Source organism: Hemibagrus wyckioides, linkage group LG06 (genome assembly GCF_019097595.1).
Source record: "Hemibagrus wyckioides isolate EC202008001 linkage group LG06, SWU_Hwy_1.0, whole genome shotgun sequence".
In the NCBI taxonomy this organism is placed as follows: domain Eukaryota; kingdom Metazoa; phylum Chordata; class Actinopteri; order Siluriformes; family Bagridae; genus Hemibagrus; species Hemibagrus wyckioides.
In genome coordinates this window covers 14,491,326-14,509,667 of record NC_080715.1, presented here as the reverse complement: position 1 = coordinate 14,509,667, position 18,342 = coordinate 14,491,326, and the positions used below count along the sequence as shown (strand labels likewise).

At 38.6% G+C, this 18,342-nt stretch overlaps 1 protein-coding gene across 6 annotated transcripts in view; it reads right to left on the bottom strand.

Moving 5' to 3' along the window:
* grb14 (growth factor receptor-bound protein 14) overlaps positions 1-18,342 on the bottom strand; it is a 50,061-nt gene that overhangs the window by 15,502 nt on the left and 16,217 nt on the right. For 3 of the 6 annotated variants that reach the window (XM_058392717.1, XM_058392718.1, XM_058392716.1), the window contains 2 exons: positions 8,794-8,874; positions 840-996 (listed from right to left, as the gene is read on the bottom strand). In XM_058392717.1, coding sequence (XP_058248700.1) covers positions 840-996; positions 8,794-8,874 — 238 coding nt within the window. Of the gene's footprint in view, positions 1-839; positions 997-1,571; positions 1,964-8,793; positions 8,875-18,342 lie in introns of those variants that run through there. The other 3 variants (XM_058392720.1, XM_058392719.1, XM_058392722.1) reach the window with 2 other exon arrangements.

Below are 18,342 nucleotides of genomic sequence, written 5' to 3'. Positions count from 1 at the left end.
AAGCATTAACCCCATAAAGCCTGTTTATCCTTCTGCCTGCCACACAAAGGGGGATTTTATAGGAGGTTTTCTGCTTGGGCAAGTTTTCTCACAGACACATCTTTAGTCTTAGCAGTATGAGAAACTGTCTGAGGATGGTGCTTTCCCACTGTCTGTTAAGCAATGATTATTGTCTGACATGTTAGTGATGATTATCAGGGAGCATAAATTGCATAAAATGGCCTAATTTTGTCAAGTTTTAAGACCGAATCTCAAGACAGATCTCTTACTGTCCTGCCATCTGTAAATCAGTAGGATGTGATAAAACAGTGCTAACACATGGATAAACAGTAAAGTCCTACAATGTAAGTGTTTTTTTTTCTGTAGATACCCTGAGAGCTGCTTTCAAGACTCAAGACCTTGATATAACAAATAAAGACAAATAGGCTCCTGAGAAGGATAAAAATGGACAATGTCTGAGTTGCTTACATGACACTGTAACTCTGACACAGATTAAGCCTAGTTGCAAAAATAGCCGCTGATGTAATAAAAATGGATTCAAAGCACAATCACCACTGATGTGTCTTGTTCAAGACTAGATAAGATCTGTGTCCAAAAGACCAACACTTGGAATTCTGTAGCATGTGACTAAATCACAGGATTTAGAGCTAGACCACAAAGAGGCCGTATTTCTTGTAGCGGGTTCTGTTACATTACAGCTATAGCTGTAAAGGGGTGATGGTGCACAAAAGCCAGAATAACAAGACTCATAAAACAAAGCATGAAACAGTGATACCATTATGCTCCATTAAAGCTAAATTAGTTTCGGGCATTATGGGTACACAGATGGATGCACTTACCAATACCCAGATGAGCAAGGTGCTCAATCAATGTCCAGCTGTGGTCATCAATGCAGTGGTTCTTCAGAATGAACAGCTGGCAGATATCCCGGGCAGTGATGTCACTGGGGACCTCCACGGCTCGGCTGCTGTTGTCCTCACTGTATACTTTGATCACCTTCCACACAGGAACCCATTCATTAGCCAGTGAAAAACTTTTCAGAGTCATTATGCAGTGACTGTGAAATGATATGAAATTTGATATACAGTTATGACTACAGATCAAGATAAGGTGTCAAAAATGACAGAACAAACATATAAACCTAATACTCAAGTATGTGCCTTTTGTGCAACGGCAGAGAATCGTGTCATTAATGGAGCTCATTTGATACCGCAAGCTACCTCACACCTCACGCCCTCCACACTCAACACTCCATTCATTTCGAATGACAGTGAAGCAGTGAGAACCAGGCCAGCAAACTGGGAGCAGATCATGAATGTTCCCTTTCACTTGCTTCACAGTTCCTAGTCTCGCACTCTCCAAAAGGAACAGCAGAACAAGCAGTGCGTATTATCGCCAAATCGGAGTCCCTTCGGGTCCAGATTAAGTTTAGAACAGCTATCAATGATAGCTCGATTTATCCCTTACAGAAAGAGAGGAGTGTTTTAGCCTCTTCTGCAAGGCATCAACCACAAACACACACATGCATGCACTAAAACAAATCAGAAAATCTGTATCTTAGCATAACTTACCCCCGTATTAGACGGCAAGCAGAGCTGTGATTTGGGGCTAGCTCTGCAGTTTAGGTAAGGCTGAGTACACAGCATTGTAGGAGCAGGATTTTTGGTGAAACATAGAAACATGCATGTACTGAGGGAGCAGCAGCTCTCTCCCTCTGTTTTTTCTCTCGCTGTCTCTCTTGTTCTCCTCCTCCTCTGTCTCTTACTCTATCCTCTCTGCCTTTTCCCAGACGTTCTCCTTCCTCTCTCTGTGTCTGTCTCTCTCTGCAGCTGAACTGAAATGAGGTAATTAAGAGAACAGTCTCCGAGCTCCAGTACTTCCGGCCTCTCCTGCTGTATGTCACCCAAACTCTGCCCAATCACCTGCCATCTCTCACTAACTGCAGCCTGCCCTGCCCACCCCATACCAAGACAAGCTCCGCCCACTCCTTACCGCCACCAGAAAGAGGGGAGTAGAGGAGGATAGTGCAGAGAGAAGAGAGCTGGGAAAAAGGAGGTGGAGTGGAGAAGGGGTAGAAAAAGTCACAAGGCTCGCTTCACCTAGCTTTCCCATGGCCAAGATCAACCCCATCTTTTGCCCTGTCTAAAATGCTCAGCATGACAGCTGCAGACGTTATGACTGTGTTACTTTAATGTTTGGTTTAGATCAACTCTGTGTAAAGTTAAAAAAGGTGGTCAGAAAAAGATGGGGGGAAGGGAAGGAAAGGAAGGAGAGGGGTAAAGAGACATGAGACGAAATGTGAGGAGAGGAAGCATGGGGGGAGGGAGAGAGAGAGAGAGAGAGAGAGAGAGAGAGAGAGAGGCAGAGGTAGAGGCAGACAGAAACAGAAAGACTGTTGTCCTGGTGTTAGGTTGTCCAATCAAGGCTTGGTTTATTATTTATGCTCATAGTAACATCAGGTGAAAATGAACAGGTCAAACACAATTCACGCTATGGCATGAACACACAGATGTGCTACTGTTGTTGCTCTGATATTCATACCCTTCTCAAAAAGAACTCCTTCATTTTACCAATCAACAGTGAACCTAACCTGAGGCCAAAACATTACAAATGCTTTCCAGTCATGGTTTCCAAACATGTCCGAATCAATTGTTTCTAAATAGTAGTACTTGATATAATGCCATCAAGGGGAACTTTTAAAGGAAGTGACATCGTCCTACACATCCCATAATCCTGTGCTACTTATATACACTGCCATCTTACCAATAGATAAAATCATTATTCTAGCCAAATGTATCTATTACTTCTTATTATAAGATTCCAATAAACCACATCTAAGAGTATTAAGACTATTTCTATGAGTATAGTAAAGATTTTTGGCAGATCATTTTGCTTCTTTAAAAACATGTTTAAAATAAGGAAAATAATAACATAACAAGAGAAGAAAAGCTTAAAAGTAGTCACACATGTCTAGAAATAAGCTTAATAATATTATCTTATCTTATAATAAGAAATAGTGGATAATTTTGCCATTATTGAACATATCTAAACTTGCTAAAATGTTATTTTTAATGCAACGCAACAACAGAGAAAAATGGCACCAATACAGCAAGAGACATGTATAAAGTTGTGCACAAATGTCTTAAAATATTTCTGACCATAAACAGATTGTGTGGTCACAACATTAGGTCTAATCTCCAATCTCCATTGAATGTCATTATTTTATTTCCTCCAGTCTTAAAGACCACTTAAATGTAAAAAAAACATTAATATTGTCGGTATCTTTGTTGAAGCAGTGATCTTAGTATTCATCCCACCATTTGGAGTTCATGACCTGGCAAAGCTATAACCAGCTGTGGCTGAGAGGTAAAGAGAACCTGCTCTCTGAGTAGGAGGAATGGCCTTCCCTTCTGCCCATCAATCAGAGCCAATCGAGAGCATCTGTTATGTCTTGCTTAGAGCTTGGGGATGTCATGATGCAGTGTCTTATGGGTGAGCCATTATTTTGGCAGAGCTAGTCAGTCATCTAATCAGATAGACTGCCAAACTTGTGTTTGAGTGTTTAAGTCATTAAGTTAATAAGATAATGTTGTGTTATAAACTGCCGAAGCAGCAAGCATGACAGCCATCATAAAAAATATCTACAATGGACTACCATTATATAGTTTCCTTATGTGGAGGTGAAACAAGAGAGGTAATGTTTCTGTGGTAATATATGCTCACATGCTCATTTTACTGTCAAAAGCACCTTAAAGAAAACATTGCTGAGGAGAACACTGATGGCACTGTAAAATGTAATGTTGGCTTATAGTATATGCAGTATATGCAGATTATTCCACTCTCTACTAGTTTATATGGCTTCCAGCTTTCAGTAAGACAAATCTCTAGCCAAATAATGTTCCTTTTCCATAAAACATTGGCATATCTTTGAGGTTTGGTTCAGTACATCCCCTTCTTTATTTATACCCAATAAAATTGAATTACTGTTTGCACACAGTCATATTGTTCTGCCACCAACCACAATATAGAGAGATGGATACAGTATATAGATAGATAGATAGATCTATTCTATTCTACTTTTTCTCACACAATAAAGACAGACAGACAGACAGACAGACAGACAGACAGACAGACAGACAGATAGATAGATAGATAGATAGATAGATAGATAGATAGATAGATAGATAGATAGATAGATAGATAGATAGATAGATAGATATTTTTATTGTAACTATTTGTATTCTATTTTTATTCTACTTTTTCACATACAAATGGTTAAGACAAAATGGTTAATGGTTATGACAAATATCATTTTCATTGAATTTTAATCTCTCTCAGCCCTTACAGTGTCAGCAAATGTGTTTGTAGCATGTAAACAGAGAATTAACCTCCCCAACGATCCCATAATACAGCACAACACGCAGTCTATTCCCAAGCCGTAGACAGAGTAGTACAATTAACACTCATCTAAAACAGTTGGAATATCTTGACAACCCTATGATGTACCACCACAAACTCTCCACTGACACAAACATCTGCCTTTTAAGGCAGTTATCAAGGCAACAACTTTCTGTTTTGTACACACGGTTGTGCAAAGTGTATGTAAAAACATTTTTGATGTGATTGCATTTTTACACCACATCTTAAGGCTAGTGTTAATCACCTGCTACTTACTTTCCTAAACTACAGCAAAAGCTGCAAGATGCTAGAAAGTGTTGCCACTCACCCATCCTCACCTCTTGTGATAGTGTTGTCTCTAAATGAAATCTACTTTTTAAACGCTAAGTAGTGTTTAGAAGCCCAAAGGAGAGGGTTTCTCTGCGATTATAGTAACCTTTATAGTTACCTCAGAGTCTCTCAGACCATCCAATCAGTGCTGACTTGATCAACACTGTGGAGGTGAAACACCATTTCCGACTCCATTGCTGCAAGGGCACTGGTATCAGACAGAGTGCAAACATGCCAATTCCAAACATACCGTATAGTCCCTACACCAAATTTAAACTGCATTTAAATCATGTCTGTCCTCTCCTCTTTTTCGGTGATATGTGGCTTTCCGATTTGTATGCATGACATGTGCATGATATGTATGTGGCTATTTGGCATATTTGCAAATGGGTAAATTGTAAAAATCATCAATGAATCATCAAATAAAATCTTCAGTCAAGTAAAATCATCAATGAACTAAAAATTGTAATTATGGTCAAAAGAGTCAGTTATAAATGAGCTGGGACTTCAATCCTTTCTTGAGCTGGGATCAAACCTAGTTTTGAAGTTGTAGCTGTCTGCCGTGCAGTTTTTGGATTCTGTATATGAGGAACTCCAATGGCCATTTCTCCCTCACTGAGAACACACACATCTGTGGCCACAGCTCACTCTTCTTTGATTAGATACTTAAATATACATGCAGCACCATGCAGAGGCTCAGCTTTCTCGCTGTGTCCTTATTTGGCATCCCTGAGTGAGCTGTCCTCTCAATTTTGAGGACAGATGAGGGAGAAAAAAAAAAACTAGAAACAGAAAACTAGAAAAAGAAACAGTCCAAAGATATCCTCGAATGCTGCTTGTTGGAGAACACATTCGTCTGTTGCAATGCTGCAATGTTTTAATTAGTGACTTAATAACTTTAAGTGTTTAGTCTTTAGTTAGTGATTTTTAAATCTTTTTCCTCTCGCTCTCTTTGTGTGTGTGTGTGTGTGTGTTAAAAGTGTAGATAAAACATCTGTAAGGGCAGTGCAAGCAGTGCTGTGTGCTATCACTGGGCACAAAGAATTGCATTCAGTAGTATCTACTGTCCTTCTCTCTCTCTCTCTCTCTCTCTCTCTCTCATGTACACACACACTTACATGCACCCACACAGGGCTTCAGATTTTTTCTACATACAACTTTGACCACTCCAAAAAGAAAAAAATGCACTTTCACTAGCTCTTACACCTCGACTCTGTGTACGTTGCTCTTCTACATAAAAGTTTTAATTATTATTATTTTTATGGTAGCACTACTTGTATTGTCCTCTGCTTGATATATCCCATTGCTTATATTTCCTCATCTGTAAGGCGCATTGCCAAGCAGCATCTGCTAAATGAATAGATGACAAGGTTTTTATTTGTTCTCCAATCTGTGATACAGAATTCCTCTTTCTTTTCTTTTCTTCCTCTTTTTTTCCAAATACCTAAGGGTCTCTTGAATGATCATATAACATTCGTCATGTTAGTTTCCATTTTATGACGTGAAATGTTAGTTACCACTGTTACTAGTCACTCCCCACTTTCACATTACAGATTATCTAAGATCAATGAATTTTCTGTTTACTGACATAGCAGCCAACTAAAGTAAAAGCATGTCTACATTCTGTTTCTGAGTGTGTTCAGTTCTACTCTCTCTGAAAGGTAAGTGGGAATGAAGAGTGGGTGCAGGTCAGGTTCGGGGCTTTGTTTGCTCCTGGTGTACCTCTAACACATACAATCATACACTTCAAGCACACATGGAGAGACACATGCACAACTCACTCAGCTGCTCCATTCAGCACATTCTAAAACCTGAGAGGATAGAGGAAGTCCACAAGTCAAGCGTTAAATAGTATGTGTATAATGGGTGTCTGGCTCTCTGTGTGCAGAGATAAGCTTTGAAGCAGAGCATACTTGGGGAGAGTAGAACACGGAGAGACTGTCTCCCTCCGGCTATCGCTCAGTTAAACAAGGAAATAAGATTAGCAGTAACCTGATTACACCCATGACAGCTTTATGCACCAACTGTCGGCATCTCATCGTTCAATGCAATTAAGATACTGCATTGATGAAAATTGTGTTTTTTCTTTCCAGTTCCTAATTAGTTCACGTGGAGGTATTGCTGTTTTACAAACCTTTAGACACGTACTTACGAAGAGTGAATCTTGCCTAAGGGGTGTATAGTGCCTTAACAAAACACAAACACTGCATATGCTTAAGAATAAAAGCCATCACATGGCATTTCAACCCCCATTTTATGGTGGTTTTCTCAGATAAATAAATACACCTCACTTTTCTTGATGGATACTAGTGCATCATCATCTGCCCATATTGTGAAAATGGAAATTTAGAACTAAAATACTATCAGTAGTAATCATTGTTATATCTCTGAATAGAGCTAAGCACATTCTATTCTACTTTAGATTTAAATCCTGGTAAAGCATGTATGTATGTAACTTCTTGAGATGAAGGTGAAGAAGAAGGGAAGTAAGTTTAGCTTAGTGGCTAAACTGTTGGACTGCTGATTAAAAAGCTGTGAGTTCAAATCCTAGAACCACCAAGCTTCTACCACTGGGCCCCAGAGCCAGGCTCCTAACCCTCAACTGCTCTGTTGCATGATAAAATGTAAGTTTCTCTGGATAAGGACATCAGCCAAATGCTGTAAAATGTATACAAAGAGATGGTTTGGGAAAAATTTTTTAATCTGAAGTTTCATAATTTTCAGGATTGAGAGTTTATCCAGTTCATGAGGACGTGTGAGAGTGTTTGCAATCTCAGTATGCTTAATCACTTAAAAGTGTCAGAAATGGCATTTAACCCTGCACACTGCAGAACTTTGTGTACTGACCTGGTGAACTTGAATGAAGACCACAGTATGTGTTTTTCAGGTTAGCCCTACTGCCAAGATCCAGTAGAGATGCTTAATAGTCTTAAACTCAAGGACAGCACAGTATAGACCAGTTCACTAGGGTCTGGCCTTCTGTTATCATGATCCCTCGGCCCACAGCTGCATCTTTATCTGAGAATCAGACAACTGCCCTTGGCCTGACCAGTACTTATCCAGTGCTCCCTCAGTCTCTTGCCATCTATCCATCTCTTGTTCTCAACGTGAATGGCAAGGTCCCAAACAGCTCTGACATGTCTGAACAGCTGCGACATGTCTCATGCACTCAACTTGAAATTGCATTTTATAACTACACAAGCTGAATATTTTGGATCAATATATGGGCTTTCTTCTGAATGTTCTCCACATGATTTGAACCGTTTCCGGTTTATTATTATGTTATTCATCTCAAAAAATATTACAAAAGTAACTAGAAAAGACATATATAGTCTTTATATAAAAAAAGTAGGGTACAAGAATCTGGAAGCACAGAATCCTGAGAATTTAAGGGTTTAACCTCTGGCTGAAATTTCTTACATGCTCTTGATCCCCAACCTCACTCCAAATTCTCACAAAACCTACTTTCTTGTAGCCTGTCTCACCGCAGGACAAGTGCGTGAATCTAACCTGTTCCACTGCACCTTGTCTCACTGGATTACTCTCTAATCTGCACTGATGAGTCCTCATTATGAAGGACCGTGAAATGATCTGGTTTTCCAGCAGAAACACAGCATTTTGGCTAAGCACTTACACGTGGATGCATAACTCGTATTCAATGAACTGTATTAATGTAGCCTCATGATACTAAAAAGCAGATCTGACAGATCATTACAATTTCAATTATATGGAAAATATAGATTAATCAAAGGAGGAGCAGGAATTAAATGAAATGTTTCTCTTCCCAAATCTCCTGCATGATCAGGCTCTCCAGTATGGGAAACTCTGGGGAGGGAATAAATGTCTACAGTTTCCACCACAAGACCAGCCTTCCAAACACACCACAACACAGGAAAACCAGAGTCTAAACCATGTCTAGCATTAGAGAATAGCTGACGAAACAAGCACATGTAAACAATCAAACAAATGTTAGATAGTTTTTTGGTTTGCTACACTTTTGTCTTAAGAAAAAAAACAGAAGTTAGTTGATTGTTTGAGCTTAAAAGAAAGTGTTTGTGTTCCTACCCGCTTCTGCAGGCAGAGCGGAGTGATGGCAGGCAGCGTGACTCGTCTGGCTTGGAAATTCATACTGCTCTCTTCAGCGCGCTGCTGGGCAGAAAATGTCCATCCAATTTCTTTATCTCTTTTTGAAAAATGTAAATGTAGTTGCTCAGCTAAATATTTCTGAAGACCTATATAGCTGAAAGTGCCTGTACATATGTCTGGAGTTGTACCAGGACAATGTCTGTATGAGACTGAAAGTCAGACTCCTCCTGTGGCCTTGGAAACATGCCGTGTTTTTTTCCCGTAAGAAAAGCTTTCCCTTCTAATAAAAACTCCTGATAAAGCACTGAGGAGCTAAGGTCAGGGAAAAGACCTACAGTAACTTTATCTGCTGACAACATGTAAACCTTCCCTCAAAAAGGCACCCAAGGATGGTGTGACTTCCATACTTCACTTTCCTCTCTGAAGACCTGAACAAGGCAGAAATACACTTTTTTTTTTGTTCCAGTGCACTAAGTGCTCTTGGTCATATTACAAAACTAATAGTATATTTAAACCACATCTCCTGGGACAATGACATTTAAATAGAATTGGGATTTCCATTAGAAGGTGACATTGTATTCAAATCAAACTAAGAACATGTATGTCTGCACTTACATTTGCATAATACACATGATCAAGAAAAAAAGCCTTATTCCTTAACATATCAAAGACTTATCAGTTTCAGTGAAAGTTGAGATTACAAGGAGAGGTGTCTAAATAAATTGATGAAGCATGGCAAAGGCAACATCTGTCCCCAGAGCACAGAGGACATCAGCGGAGCCTCATAGGGGACAATGGATACTTGAGCTGATAAAAGAGAGAAAGGGAGTGAGAGTAGAAAGGGAGCAGTAAGGGATGAGTGGGTGTGAGAGAGAAAATTAGACAGAGGAAGAGTGTATGTGAGGGAGACGTGACAATCTGCAGTTTTGAAATGGCAACGCATGGCTTCTAAATTTATCCAAAAAAAAGAATATGTGGTAGATATACTGAATCATATTAAATACCTAAATATTAAAGTATGCACCAACATCCTGTTCACAAGACATTTCTTTAAGAGATGTGCTGTTAATAACATGCTGCAGGATAGAGTTTGCATGCTGAAATGATTATTTTTTGATAAAAATAATCATTTCTGCGTATTCACCATTTCTAGATATGAAAGCTTCCCAAAATATATTAATATCAGTGAAAGGAAATTTGGACTAAACTGAAACTCTGGCTTAGGAAATGCAACTTTTATTATTGAGCAAATGTCCAGAAACACACACACACACACACACACACTCACACACACACACACACATACATATTCCAGCATACTTTGCTTTTTCCAGGCTAGATGTGTCTTGAAATGTTTAAATTAAGACAGAAATGTTTATATTAGTTTAATTTAATATTCTCTTTTCCTCAGAGAATCTGTGAGTGTGTCAGACAGGGAGCTGTTGGCATCCCTGACCTGCTTTAGGAATATCTTCTCTTAAAGTATGATTTTCTTGAAAATCCCTCACATGTCTCACAGACACGATCACTGTTTAACTTTCTGTCTCTTTGCCTGGCTCTCTCTTTTTGTGTCTCTCTGAATGTACTGCATGTCTATGAATCTAACATTAAGTATAACACTGTGAGGACAATTTGCTCTGCACTAATAATTTCACAGTTCACATGAAGTGCCAGGGATAGCAGAACAGACAGGCAGACGCTAATACTTATCACAGCTAGCAAGAAATACACTGAAATCAATAGAACCCTTTGATAAGAAAGTCTCTGCCATTCCCAAAACATAGGCAGCCTTAGAGACACTGGCCTTGACCGGCAACAAAAGACAAAAAAACTAACCAGCACATAGGCCAAAGAAGACGGCAGGCAAGATCTAACTACCACTCCACAGTTTACGCATAGGCTTTTAGTAAGAAACACATATACACAGTGCATACAGTACATATGTACATAGCATATACACCTATCTTGACTCTTCATGACATATTGTTTCCTGTACTGTAAGCTAAAAGGAGATGCAATATCCTGAGCCATGCAGCTGTTTCATACAGCTTTAGGGCAACTCCGGTGCAGCCATGGCTCTATTTATAATTTCCAAGCAGTTATAGATTAGTGTTTAATAGTATGCTTCTTAAGTTACTAAATATGTTTAAAGCAAAATATTTTGCTTAAAATATTTTCCATCAACAGAGGCCAGACTAAAGCAATGCTGTCATGTACCAAAGTACAGATCTGATCAGTGGCTATATGAGAGGATTGAATGAATTTGTGTTGAGATCACATACCGATACTGACAGCGATGTTTGAGTGACTCTGGCATTTATAGACACTCCAGTTGGAAACACACAGTTGAGAGGCAAAAGTCCACACAAAATTCAAAAGGAAAACAAATCTTACAATAACCTGGTTTTATATCTGTGCACACCTCATAATTATTACACAGTCTTTTTGTGTAAAAATCTACCAAATTAGCATATATTGATTCAAACTCTTTGTTGCAAAAATGCTCCAAATCTATTAAATTGCAAGGGGATCTCCTGTATACAGCCTTTTCCATGGCTTTTCAGTAGGATTTAGTTCTGGACACTGACTAGGCAAAAACCTTGATCTTCTTTTTCTGAACCAATTCATTTTCTGACCCAGATTTATGCTGTGGGAAACTGAAATCATGCTGGAAACTGAAATTTTCCTTCTCGTTAGAAATGTTGTAGCCCCAAAGCATGTTGCACCCCCATGTTTTACAGTGGATATAGTGTTCCTCGGGTGATAGTGGTCTTGTCTTTGCAACAAAAATTGATTTTAGATTTAGATAAGAATGAGGTCTACCTTGGTCTCATCCGATCTAACACATTTTGCCAAATAGGCTGGGTGAGTATATGTATGTTCGACCAAAATGTGTGAGCAAACACAATGTGAGAAAAATGTGTTCTTGTCCTTTTAGAAATTTTAGAGTCCTGTTCTTGGTAATGTCATGTACATGCTTTGTTAACTCTTGGTGGGGCTCAGCTTCAGCAGTAGGTTGAAACCAAGAAGATCCTACAGAAACAGCTTAAGATTGCTTAAGTTGCTCGTTAAAGGTAGAAACTAGATGTATTTGGTCTTTCAGTTACATAAAATGAGGTCTGCTCCCAAACTTCTCAACTGAGTATAGCATCTCTCCTATTTTGGAGATCCCACAGGAGAGGTTGGAGATCCTACAGGAGAGCTCTGTTTGTCTGAAATCTGAAATCTCTGTTGTTTTGGAGACTATACCTGTGGCTGATGTTACTATGGTCGTTTCTTGTTATCTAATGACTAGAGTGTTGCAAGAAAATCTTGGCAGGCCTGCGACAGTGTACTATGTGACCCTTGCAACTGATCCAGAATGCATCTACAAGGCTTGTTTTCAATCTTCCCAAGTTGTCCCGCATCACCCCATTGCTGCATTCCTTCCACTGGCTTCCTATAGTGGCCCACATCAGATTTAAAACACTGATGTTCACCTACAAAGCCACAAACAGACCAGCCCCTTCCTACATGAAGGCACTTATCACACCCTGCTCTTCACCACAATCCCTTTGAGCATCCAGCATTGGCTCAACCATCCATCAAGGTACAAGGAAGACATGCATCAAGACTCTTCTCTGTCCTGGCACCCAGGTAGTAGAATCAACTTCCTCAGGCTGTCCAAACATTTCAGTCTAACCTCCACCTAACAGGGCTTAAGCTTGATGGTATTCTCAGACCCTGGCCTACTGAACAAACATAAACTAAAAAGCAACTTCTTTGAGTCACACTAGATAAGGGCATCTGCAACATGCCATTAATGCAAATGTGGTTACACAGCTTCATAGCAAGTAGGCTGCAGGGGTGGATGAGATTCATCTAGAGATTCAAGTTTGGAACCTCACTGGACTGGCAAACAAGGATCTGTCCTATTTTTAAAAAAGGGGCCAAATTATAGTTTAGTACACACTATAAGTATGCTTAGAGTCAGAAGGAACAATGGACCAGCTATTAACTCTTGGGCAGTTTAGTGAAGGGTATGAGAATAGTGAGATTTGAGTTTGCGTTTACTCCATTAAGGTATGTGCCATACTCCATCAAGAGCTTGGATTTTGTCAGCCCTCCTTTTTAAGGTTTTCATGCACAGGATATCAAGGTACTGCCAAGGCTGAAGAGTTGTCCAGTATGGAGGGCTATAACCCTGTTATTGTCATATGATATTTTTCTCTTGGCACCATCCAAAGTGGCCCTGCAACATGCATTTGAGTTTTTATGAGTTTGTCTACTGAGTGTGAAGTGTGTGGGGCAATGGTAAAGCAGAATCTGTTTTCAGATATGGATCTTTGTTTAATAGCCAATATATACACCTATCATCACCTATGGTCACAAGAAGAAGGAAATAGTCTTAAATATAGGTGGCTGAAATAAGGTTCCTCTGGCTGCTGGTCTTGCTCTCTGTAGCTGGATGAGGAAGTCAGCAATCTGGAAGAGTAAAGAACCTGCTCTGACAAATCAAGAGAAGCCAAGTGATATCATTCTGGCACCTTAAAAGGGCACCTCTGGTTGGCTCTCATTAGAGCTGTATCAGACATAATAGGAGAAGCGGAAAGAAAATAAGTGAAAAAGTGTTTGAATGTTCATATCACCATGCTTATACAGTATTACTATTATTTAAAGAGCCAACTTTATAGATTTATAACAACATTTTTAAAAAATTAATTGTGTTTCAATATATTTGATTTAAGAAGCCAAGAAAAAAAGAATAAAACAGCAGCTGCTGTGATAAGGAGTGGCTTCACGAGTGCAATAATCTGCCTTGAATTATAGCTAGCAACCACTGAATTCTGATGGAAATATAGCATTTCTGATGAGGGAAAGATTTCTTCATAGAAAGTCATACTGGGTGTGATCGGACAACCTTCCAAACTTATATATAAAGTTTGGAAATGTTTAAATGAAATGGCTATGTAAATGGTTACTTTTCTGGTAAATAAAACAACACCAATGTTACACACTCAGGAAAAAAGAAAGTGCAAGAGTACAATGTACAATCTGTTGCTCTTTAATTCGGGTTAGCTGGGTGATGGTCATGCTGACCTGTATATGAGTCAGACACACACACACACACACATGCACAAAATCTCAGCCATGTGCTTAAATGAAACACCAGAAGGCCTGTGACTGCTGTGTCTGTGACTGCTAAGAATCCAGATCCGCCTCTCTCTCTCTGTACCCTCTCTCTCTCTCTCTCGCTCTCTCTCTCTCTCTCTCTCTCTCTGTCTGTGCCCTGTTATAGTGTCTGAAATAAACTATAGCAACTTATTCATAATATATCACATCCAGGGTAAATCTAACCAATGTGATTTTCTCAATATCCTTTTAACAATTTGTGACTTTAACTTCATTCCCCTTAATGCACTTATTGTATAACTTATAACCATTTTACACACTTTAGGCTTTCAACTTAATGATGAAATTGCAATTTAATGATTGAATGCTTAATAAACTTTGCTAGCAATTATTGGCTATGTTCATTAAAATAGTTTAGTAGAAGATTTTTTTCTTCTTCTTCTTTTGTTTTGACTTAATTTAAAACAAGTAGACAGAAATGACTGCAGTATTTTACTTTTAGTCCCAAAGTATGTGTACATATTTCAGAACAATGAAGAAAACTGACAAAAAACATTACTCAAAGTATTATCATATATCCTTGTATATTTTATGGTTTATATGTTATATGGGCTATATATCTTTATACTTTTTACAGTATGTTCCATTTATTTGTAAAACATTTTTGTGTTTAATCATATTTTAATTAGATAATTATATATTATTTTTCTTACATAGTGAATTGTGAATTGGATTGGATCTTTGTGAGTTGCTTGCTTGGATTTGTGTTATCAAAAAGTTGTTTTATCGGAGCTGTACAGGACTAGTCATCATGAATCAAATTTACAGTCAGCAAGATAATTCCTTATCATTATTTCAAGCCAGCTGCCTTTATTATTTAACACACACACACACAATATATGACTGTATGTTGTGTGCACTGTCTTGCAGTATTTTGCGAAGCATAAACAATGTCAAAACTCTCTTAACAAGAAGAAACACAATCGAAATGTAGCCAAAATTAAATCTAAATGATTATGGCAAGGAAGTAAACAGGAAAAGGAAATAAACAGGCCCGTTGCTGATTTTTCCATGCCATAAGGCCATTTTAGGAAAGCTGTGCAAGCTGCTATGTGAAGCAGGGGTTTTTGCGCCCCTGTGGAGATGGTTGGGACTGAGTTCACGATCCAAAGTGCAACAGGATTTTATTTCACAAGTTCATCATCCAACTACCTTTAAAACATCTCACACACAAACATACAGCTTAGATATTAAGGTACTAACATTAACGCTATATTATTACAGTACAAGACAATAATAAAAATCATGTACACTTTACATATTATAGTCTGAGAGAATGAGTAAGTTAATACATGTTGTAGGATAAATAGGACATGAGCAGCATAATAGTCCTAAGACATTTTACTCATAGACATTTAAAGCATCATATTAAAACGAACTATGTATGTCAGCATGCTGTGGGGTAAATGCCATAAATGAATGCCATAATTGACCTAGACAAGTAAAAGGTCTAATTTGCATTTATACTCTCATCACATGATATAAAGGGGTGTGGAATATGGGTCATTTCCATGTAATGCTTCACTGGAATCAGAGCTGCTGCTTGCAGACATAAACACAATCTCTAGGGAAGGGGATTCACAAAGCCAAATCTGCTCTTGGGGGAACAAATTTAGCATGCTCAGCAAATAAAGAAAGGACAAACCATGGTGCAGGGAAAGAGTATGAGTGTTTAGGCTAATAATACCTTCTCTCTTGCCTTGAAATATTGCAGCATGTTCTTAGTCTGTGCCGAGGGAGAAGGATAACCTGCAGCAGTCCTTGAACTATAAAGCATGATGTCAAGATGTGTTTAGAGCTGTAATTTGCTCCATAAATACACTGGCGGTCATGGTCAAAACTTACATAATTACTATGAGACCATACGTATAGGGATGATTACATAAGTAAATGCAGCAGTATAGGGTTGAGATAAGATACTTATTTGAGACAAATGTAAACACAAAAATATCGGCTGCAGCAATGCCTTCACAGAGGAATGAGGCATGAAGTCTCTCTAAAACTGTGTATTTTTTGCCCAAGCTACAAATCACACACACATTTTTTGAAAATAAGACATCTTGGAGGATTTAAGCTAGTGTTTGTGTGTGTATGTGTGTGTGGAGAGAGAGAATTGTAAATAACTAATTAATGCTTAACTAATATGGGAGATGAAGCCCTTTTGTTGCATATGGATTTACTGAAGTGTGAAAGCGGATCAAGGCAGGAGTCTGATGGCAGCGGCACCGCTTATACAAATAATACAAGGGCTGTGGCTCTCACATTCAATAGAGATTTGAGACAGCAGGTCTGCCACGCTGCCTTTGTCATGAAAATCTATCATGACACTGCAAATGTGGGGTCTGGGAGAAGCGATTTCTCACGACTGAAATAGCTCCTTAAAAACACAGCTAAAACAATGGCATGTCAGCAGCCAGGGCCTTTCCCCATTTCATGGCTCCACTCGAATAAACCTGCTAACAACTCACCCATCACTTAAAGTCCACCTTGTACACATTTTACTCATATTATGAAGAGTCAAACATAGCATGACGGTCACAGTAGGTGCCTTTCTTTGTAGAGTAAAGAAATTATTAAAGTATTATAAAGTATTATAAAGTATTGTTATAAAACAGTAGACATTTCTTTGACACTGCATAGATGACTTTCTTGTATCTGACGTTTTTTGTATTAATGTTCTGTACTATTTCATATCTGGAGAACAGTGCCCTCTTGTTGATAATCATAACAATGTTCAGAAAAACAGACAGCCATTTCTGCTCTGTTTGTAAATGATTAGTCCAAAAGAATCCACAAGTGTTCAATCAAAATGGAATGTAAACCAGTGAAATAAAAAAATAAATAAATACAAAGTTTTCTAAATACCACTGGCATTATGTCAGATGTACATCAAGTTAATTAACATGACCAAGCAAAGTTTACACCGATTTTCCCAGCTGCCTGTGTTATAAAACCTTTTTCTTCCAAAGAGCAGAATATACTGAGTGATGCAATACTTGCTTGCTTTATTCAGCAGTAAGATGGGGGAGGTGATGATGTCAAAGCTGTGAGAAGCGAGAGCATACAACCCCTCATATCTACAAGGTAGGGACAGACAAACAGCTGAAATGCTCCTTTTGTTATGGCCACTGCAGCAGCTCCATGAAAAGCCTGTCAGGCCCATAAGAGTGCAAAGACACCGTTCACACAGGCCAGCAAGGAGCACAAGGTCACAGAGGTACCAACCTGCTTCTATAGCTGTGACTTCACAGCTCCACGCCTTCCAACCATGGAAACACAAAAGCTGAAAGCCTGACTGAATCCTCCCCTAAGTCATGAACAACAGCAGAGCAGGCAGTAGAGAAGTGCAATAGTTTTTTGGTAATGCTAATGTCAAATTAGGGTCAAGTGTGAGTCAAATCAGATAGCAGAGCCTTGTTTGGCCTTATATGTTAAGTAGACAATTTACCTTAAAAATAGTGTGAAATGTGAAAACCATTTAAAAGGTTTATGGAGTTATTTAAAAATGAGAACAAAAGAGTAACCAGATGTCTGATTTGGTGAACACATAAAAGTATGCTAGTAAAATGCTAGAATTCATGTGTAACACTTTTTGAAAATGTAACCAGCAGAAAAACGGTTCAGAAGCTATGTAGTAGACTGATGTTTAATAAGAATAAATTAACTGACTCAAAGACACAGCAAAAATTATATCAAGCAAGCTATGTTACAACCCGTAGTCAATAATGTTTAGGCCGACCTTCATGTAGCTGTTGTTTCTTGTAACAATAATTTTATAAGACCAATCTGAGTCAAGAGTTGGGTAATGTTTGAGATCTTTACGAGCCCTGTCCATAAAACAACACATAAAACATAAAAAAGCCAGAGAAAAAAAGTTGTTAATGTTAAATATTGTTTAAAAACAAAAACACTGACCTTATGGCCATACTAAAATATAGAGCGACCCCTTCACACTTTTCAACTATGACTTGCTATAATATATCTGCCATAATCACTGTTAACTAGTGTACTGAAAAACACAACAGATTACTGGCTTTATAGTGTATTAATTTGGAGGTTGAATGTTACAAGTTGTATGGACTGATGCAAAATGTCAGAGGATCTAAATTAAGCATTCACTAGTAGTGATTGTGTTGCAGAGATGCAGCAACTGCAATAAATATTTTTAGTTAAATAACACTTCCAGGCAAAGTTGTCTTTTATATGAGGGACTCTGACCCCCAGTCAGCTCTCCTGCCTATAAACAGGACTGTCTCGACAGACTACAGACATGGTCGCCTTGGACTCTTGCTGGGAGCACACACTCACTGTCACATTCACAGTCACATGAATTTTGATTAAACACGCCTGGAGTCA